The sequence below is a fragment of the Corvus brachyrhynchos genome, unplaced genomic scaffold, assembly GCF_000691975.1.
Source record: "Corvus brachyrhynchos isolate BGI_N302 unplaced genomic scaffold, ASM69197v1 scaffold92, whole genome shotgun sequence".
NCBI classification, from domain to species: Eukaryota; Metazoa; Chordata; class Aves; order Passeriformes; family Corvidae; genus Corvus; species Corvus brachyrhynchos.
In genome coordinates this window covers 3,092,567-3,099,746 of record NW_008236973.1, presented here as the reverse complement: position 1 = coordinate 3,099,746, position 7,180 = coordinate 3,092,567, and the positions used below count along the sequence as shown (strand labels likewise).

At 36.3% G+C, this 7,180-nt stretch overlaps 1 protein-coding gene across 4 annotated transcripts; it reads right to left on the bottom strand.

Moving 5' to 3' along the window:
- Positions 1-310: 310 nt before the first annotated feature.
- Positions 311-7,174, bottom strand: ABHD13 (abhydrolase domain containing 13). 4 transcript variants are annotated; one of them, XM_017728526.1, is made up of 4 exons: positions 7,016-7,174; positions 5,681-5,716; positions 1,904-2,057; positions 311-1,676 (listed from the first exon to the last, which is right to left on the bottom strand). In XM_017728526.1, the coding sequence occupies exon 4, from the start codon at positions 1,639-1,641 to the stop codon at positions 628-630; it is 1,014 nt and encodes a 337-aa protein (XP_017584015.1). In that variant the 5' UTR covers positions 1,642-1,676; positions 1,904-2,057; positions 5,681-5,716; positions 7,016-7,174; the 3' UTR covers positions 311-627. The 4 variants fall into 4 exon arrangements, with proteins under 4 accessions (XP_017584015.1, XP_017584016.1, XP_008627546.1 ...); XM_017728527.1 differs by having other exon boundaries at positions 7,087-7,173; XM_008629324.2 differs by lacking the exon at positions 1,904-2,057.
- Positions 7,175-7,180: the final 6 nt, after the last annotated feature.

Below are 7,180 nucleotides of genomic sequence, written 5' to 3'. Positions count from 1 at the left end.
GAAAACAAGGCAAGTATCTTTTCATCTTCAGCTGCAGTTTGACATACGTAATTTTGCATAACCATAAAAACCAGTAATAACCCAGGATAGTATACCTGCAAGTATACTCTATAATTTATGTTATTTTATATTATTTAGCACATTAAAGATTTCCCACTTTGCATAATATAAAATTTCAAGAAATAAAACATTAATCTCATGCATGGCACACTTTAAATAAACTCTAAGAGAAGCAACAAATCATTGTGCTAACCATGGCTGTCCAAAAAGCTCACACATACAGCAGTGAATACTGAAGAGCCTCCCGTTGTTCTAAATACATTCTGCACTACTTTTGTAGCAAGTTTCTTTAATAGCATCTGTTGTACATATCAAACAAATGGAATATATGGACAGAGATACCAAAAAAGTATGAGAAAGACATAAAATGGTTCATTTACAATGCTGCAAATGTAAAAGTTATCTGGAACACCTTAATAAAATATCAGACCTTTCAAAGTTTAATTTCACTCTTTAGGCAAGTACAGACATGACATACATTTAAAAACAGACATTCTTTTACCACTTATCACAAATCAAGGTACAGTGCAGGTACTTGCCCTACCCCACCCCAAAGAAGAATATCAACTATATTATTGTTACGTTAGATGATGTTTTCGCCATTTCTTCAGGGGAGTGACTCTTTATTACTTCTTTGATGAACTGTTCAAGTGCAGTGAAATAACCCTGGCACTGCCAAGTGTCATTGTGAGTTCCATCAGGAAATATCGCCAATCTCTTAGTCCGAGCTGGGGATAATTCATAAAGTTGCTTCATCATAACTGGTGGAATTAACTGGTCAGACAACCCAGAGATGAAGAGAGAAGGCATTCTGCACTGAGAGATTTTTCTGTAGGATAGAAATTTATTTTTGTAGCACCATAATGGAAGATACCTCATCGGAAAGAAAGAGAACAAAGTGCTGGCCATGTATGGGATGCTAAGAAAGGTGTTCTCCACCACAATGGCAGAAATCCTATGGGAGTTTTCAGAAGCTAAGTGAATAGCTACTGCTCCCCCCAAGGAACGGCCAAAAAGAAAAATTTTTGTTTTATCAAGATCAGACCGAGTCATCACATAGTCTAAGACAGCCTCAGAATCTAAGTACAAGCCTTCTTCGCTTGCTTCTCCTTCGCTTTTTCCATACCCTCTATAATCGACCAGAATTAAGTTTACTTTCAGGTTTACCAGCATTAACAAAGCATTTGGCAACCTGTGGCCAATGTTGCCTGCATTCCCGTGAAAGTAAATGATGGTTGGAGAATACGCTGCATTGTCCCCAGTGTATCTCAGCAGAATAAGATTGAGAAGAACTCCATCTTTGGTTTTGATGAAGATGTTTTCATGTGGTATACCAGTAGGCATCGGAACATAAAGGCGTGATGAAGAGGGCTGTTCAGGGAAGTAAAGCAGAACATCCTGGAATTTATATAATATACCCGCTATTGATACAAATATTAATATAAGTAGTATAATGCCTCCGTACAAGTGAAAAGTCACTATCAAGGGCAGAAGACAAATACGGCAGAGACTCCAAGACCAGGAAGCCAAAGCTAGTAGCCATCTTTTAACAAAGGTCCAAAGCATCCATGATTTTTCCATTGTAGAAGTCACTGATTTTTTACTCCAAGTAAATCCTGCAAAAGAACCCAGATGTATAGATATAAATATAGGGAAAAGAAAAAGAAAGCAATTTAAGCATTTGTACTTGGAGGAGATTAATGGCAAGTCAACGTATCGGAGCATTAACATAAAATTTGGTGGCAAACTCCCTTTGAACTTTTGGAAACCATTTGACTGTGTAAAACAAGCAGAAAAGCAATCATAAGGGAAAGGCTTTAGAACTCTTCAAAATCCCACTTACAGTGTTTCTGATGGCAAAGTCCATTAACAGCACTAGAAGATTGGTTGACTGAGACCACAGTAACTTCTGCTTTCCATCAGACTTTCCTTCTAGCCAAGAGAACAACCATACAGATTGTACTACCAGTTTGTCAAAGCTGCTCATGTAAGTAACTCTAGAAGTCAGAGAACACAAACAAAAATAGCCTTTATTTCTAAGTTGCTAAGTAGCACACAGTAAGCCTGTGCACATCACCCTGCAGTCACTGGAGGCTCACCACACATCCCAGCACTGCTATGGGTTAGTGGCTGTCTTTCAGCATCTCAATCAACTGTGGTTACAGAGCAACACCTGAACTGCTTAGAAGAGAGAGACTCCTCTGTACTGTATACCTCTATACCACATTGTAGTTACATTTGTGACAGATTTTTTTGCTATATTTTGATTGCTTCTGATTTATAACAATCATTTTCTATTATCAGATCAGTAATCCACATTAAGTCCTTAGCAGGATGGAAGATTTTATCATCATGCTAGACCACTGAAAACAGTCAGCTAACTACATTATTCTCTGGTCATTGAAAAGCACTGTTGAAAACACCAAACACGAAAACAGATTCATGACAAAAACATACAGCATAAAATGAGGAGAGTGATGTTAATGACAACAGATTAAACCTTCTTTCCAACCAAAAGAGATAGTTATGTCTCCCAGCATCCATACAGGATCTCACAGTATTCACTCCTGGTTCATATGTAAACAAACAAAAACTGCCAAACCTACACAAAAACTACAGTAAAAGACACAAAGTTATAATCTCCTAAAATGATATAGCACAGCAATAATCTGAATTCAAACTCCAAAGGAGTCTGACATGCAGAGATGCATCCAAGCATTTTACACCAACCATAATGGTAGGCTCGAGTGACAGAAGGTGAGCTCTGCAGCTACAGCCTTTGCATTCCACAGATATGAGCACCCAATCTGACCAGGAAAAACTGCCATCTCTAACTATTTTATGCAAAAATTAGAAATAAATCAGAAATAAAAATAACTCTGTCACATCTTAAGATTCATGTATTAACTAAAACCAATGTGGTATTAAGCTTTTATATAGTGTATCTATTTCAAATACATAAAACTGGTGAAATGTAGTCTAAAAGAGCAGTTATCCCAACTTTGTTGTCTTATATTATTTACAAGGTCACGTTTACTATCCACATCCAAGTATGCACAAATATTGTCTATATGAAAATATAATTCTTGTGATCTGTTCCCCTTAAAAAGAATTCACAATAATTAGGAGACATATAAAGTAGCTACTTCAATTTCTAAGAGAACTTCCTAAAGAAGTTAACAAACATTTCCTGCATTACATTTCAAGACTATAAGAACATTGATAAAGAGACAGTAAAACCATTCTCCTTACCAATGCTATTAAACACTTTGCTGACTTTCTTACAAAATGAAAGGAACTCTAAAAATGCTTTCTCAGAAAGATATTCACAAGAGTAAGAGACCCACTGTTAAACAAAACTACTAAGAGACAAAGAAGTAATAAAAGTCTCACTTGAAGTGATTGAGTTTTGCAATGGCTATCCCACATACACTAAGGATTATTATTTGGAGACTGATACCCAGAGCTGATTTTATAAGCCATGTTGGTTTCATGAGAAGTGCACTACTCCCATTTTTATTTCAGCAGGCTAGTATTATCAAAATATATATATATATATATATATATATATATAGGTGTATATGTATATATATATATATAGGTATATATAAATACTTTGCTACTGGAGTTGCAAAACCAGTACACCCTACAACTAAAGTTTAACATACAGCAAGTAGTTAGCAGGAAGGGCAAACTACACAGCCACAAATGTATCACACTCACTATATATTTAAATAAAGCTGACTACTCGGTAGTACCGAACAATTACATTACTATTTACTAAAGTTTTTTTCCCAGCTATGTGAAACTTCACTAGTTCAATCATTTCCAGGCCTTCACATCCTACTGCAAGACTTATTAGCTAGAGAACTAAGATAAAATTTCTCCTAGGTTCTTCCCCACCTTCCAATGCCAATTAAAAGACCACTAGAGCAGAAAAAGATGGTTTCTCAAACAAGTACACAGGCTTAGAAGAGGCTCAAAACCAAATCAATACAAGCTCATTCTCAATAAAGCTACAATCCACACTTTCCTGGGAACTCAAAGCAACAGACCTTCCAAACACTATCTGGGACAGTAGAAAATGATACAAACAGAACAAAATTTCCACTCGAAGGACAGAAATAAAAAGGGTAAGCTAATATAGTAATATTCAGTGAGCAGTAAGGTCAGCACTTTCTGAATTCTGAGATTTGAGACTGTTCAACATACTGCAAGACAACACACACACACGGAGAATTCTCTTCTTGGTCTTTATTTCCCACTCCTGGTGCGCTGGATGGGAAATTACAAACCTTTCAAGCAGTTTACAATGTAACATCTTATGCTGGAAATATTCTGTCTTGAATTATGTAGAGCATGTGTTGTATTTCTCTTGTATCTCTAATTTTGTGACTAATAGGGGGCCAGAAAAATCTGGAAAAGGCATGAGAGTGGGAGAACAGTGTATTTAGACTTTGATGTGGTCAACTTGAGAAACAGAGCAGACCCACCACCTTGACAAACCTGATCCTCTCTCTAGACAAGACTGCTTCTGTTCCTAGGCTAAAAGAACCAGTCATGAACTTGCCCCATAACTGTCTGATGTTCCAGTTATAGCAAGAAGCATTCACCCCTTTAAGTTCTTGGAGGGCATTCTTGCTTCAATTAAAAAAATAATAATTTTTGGAAGAAATAATGTATTAGAACACTATTGTATTTCAAGTAATTGTTGCAACTTTGAAAGCAACAAGATTTTGCTGTAACAAGGAGTCACATCCCATTTTACAGCATTCACTGTATTTCATAATCACTGATTATTTAAACTAAGTTAAAGGCTAGGTAAATAAGCATAAGGACACTTTGAAAAAAAATTTTCCTCTTGTCCCTCTGGTAATGTGCATTAAAAAGGCTAACCTTTCAGAATCCTGATACTTCCCACAAGTATTTATTTGGTGATGCTCATAAGCTTAAACGACCAGCAGAAGACAGTACTGAAATACAAAGCTTCACTGTGAAAACCATTGCCACGTAGGAACAGCAATGCAGCCCAACTCAACGTTAAGACCTAATGAAAGTAAGACTTAGCCAGATTGCTGTTGTACCTGTGGCTTAAACTGCCTCAGAACTGTACTGTCTCTCAAAACAGAAAGGAAATTTGGAAGCTGTGAGTTTCAGCTTTGTGTTGGGATATACACGTATGTTGATATAAACACATTTCTCTATTGATGCATCTCCACCGCCGAATCCACAGCCTAGGAACTACTACAGACCTCTGTGTTCTACCAGATGAGCTACATGTCCCAAAATTAGGTAATTACTGAAAATACAAATCACTCACAACAATAAAAAGTTTGAGAAAAAATAAACTCTTTATGATCAAGGTGTTTTAACAATATTCTGCTTTGCCCTAGTACTATTTTTTAAATGGTTAATGCCATTGTCGGCAAAAAAAAAAAAAAAAAAAATCACAAAAATTCAAGTGTATATTTAAAGTACTGGGGAACAATTATTGTTCATGTTGAATGGCAGCTGAAATTACTCCTGTATCTGCCACAGGTTCTGTTGTTTTGTCTTTGTCTACATTTTTAATATTAAAAAGTACCATTTTCATACACTAATCATATCATAAAACATTTACCTTTAGATGTGATGATTTCCCAGGCTTCATCTCTGCCTGAAAAACAATTCCATTTATGAATTTTGAGTAATATTGTTTTGAATTACACATGTAATTTACTGTTTATTTTGTTACTTGAAAGAAAATTAAGAAGTGATAAGAGCCAAAGCCCCTAGAAGTTACAACTGCTTCACTAATGAAACTGTGCATCTCATGCTCCTCCTATCAAGCTGAATGCTTATTTGAAACATTTGATGAACTTCAAAACATCTTATAATGAAGTCCAAGAATCACAATGAAATGTCCTGGACTAGATACACAATACACAGTATATAACAATACTGTAATATTATAATAATATACATACATAGCTATAATGATCTTAATAATAATATAGCACATATACATAGTGCATAAAAACAAACATGACACTGTCTCCTTAAAACTAACTTCTAGTGCATAAACAGCTTTAAAGTTAGTGCTAAGAAGCACAATCAGGTGTTTAATGGCTGCTTCCTCATTAAAGAGCTTTAAAAAAAGAAAGTCTTAACACTCACTGCAATCCTTTGGATTTCAAAACAAACAGACAAAATCAATTATTTCTCTGTGTTCTTAAGAAATACCTAATGACATCTGTTTGTCTCCACTTCCTTTTCCGAGACCCTACCTCCTCCAGATACAGAGAAGATTTGCACAAGTGTTATATTTACTCATATTTATTCAGAAGACATCTGTAAGTAGAAATATTAGGTCCTCAACTGGAAAAAAGTTAGTTTCAGAGGGGAGAAATGATCCGGAAGAAGACCTACAAGCTTAGTAAGGACAAGAAAAATACTTTTCTTAGTACTAAAATCCTACAGAGACACTCATTAGGAAAAAAAAAAAGAGAAAAGCAACAGCAAAGTAGCGACTCCTAACAAAGGAAAAAAGTACAGTAAGAATAACTTCAGTGTCACGCATTTAACGGCTCTGGCTTTAAAAATCAACGAGTCGCTTGTCCTACTTATTTCAAACAGCCAACATCTACAGCTCTACATCAAGTTGCATATATTCACAACTGAAAATGCTTTCCCCTGAACTCGCGTGATACTTTTCCCAACTGACAAATGTTACAAGTATCATCATAATTCAATGTCTTGAATTACGATGTTACCGGGTAAAAAAACCCCCAAACAACAACAATCCAAGGTTGGCCATATTAGAACCTTCGCTTTCTAGGGACCATAGGCTCCTAAAACATAGTAATTTTCAAGCTTGCTAAATTATTTCCTTTTGACTTAAGAGAAACACCCGGTTCAGCCTTTTCAAAACAATCACTCGGCCCATTAAGAACACTACAGTTACCACTAGCCCCACCTTCTACAAGCACCCATTTGCAGGAATTGTTCCATATGGCAGTGGAGACAAACGAAACACAGGAGCAAGACCTTGCTGCCAAGAAGCTAAAGATCTCCCGGGGCTTCGCAGGAAGGCGCCTACAGGAACTTTTATCGGCGCTGTCAAGGGAGCAGCTCCTCGGCA

Coding starts and splice junctions, on each gene's coding strand:
- ABHD13 (XM_017728526.1), bottom strand. CDS start 1,641: ATGGAAAAATCATGGATGCTTTGGACCTTTGTTAAAAGATGGCTACTA.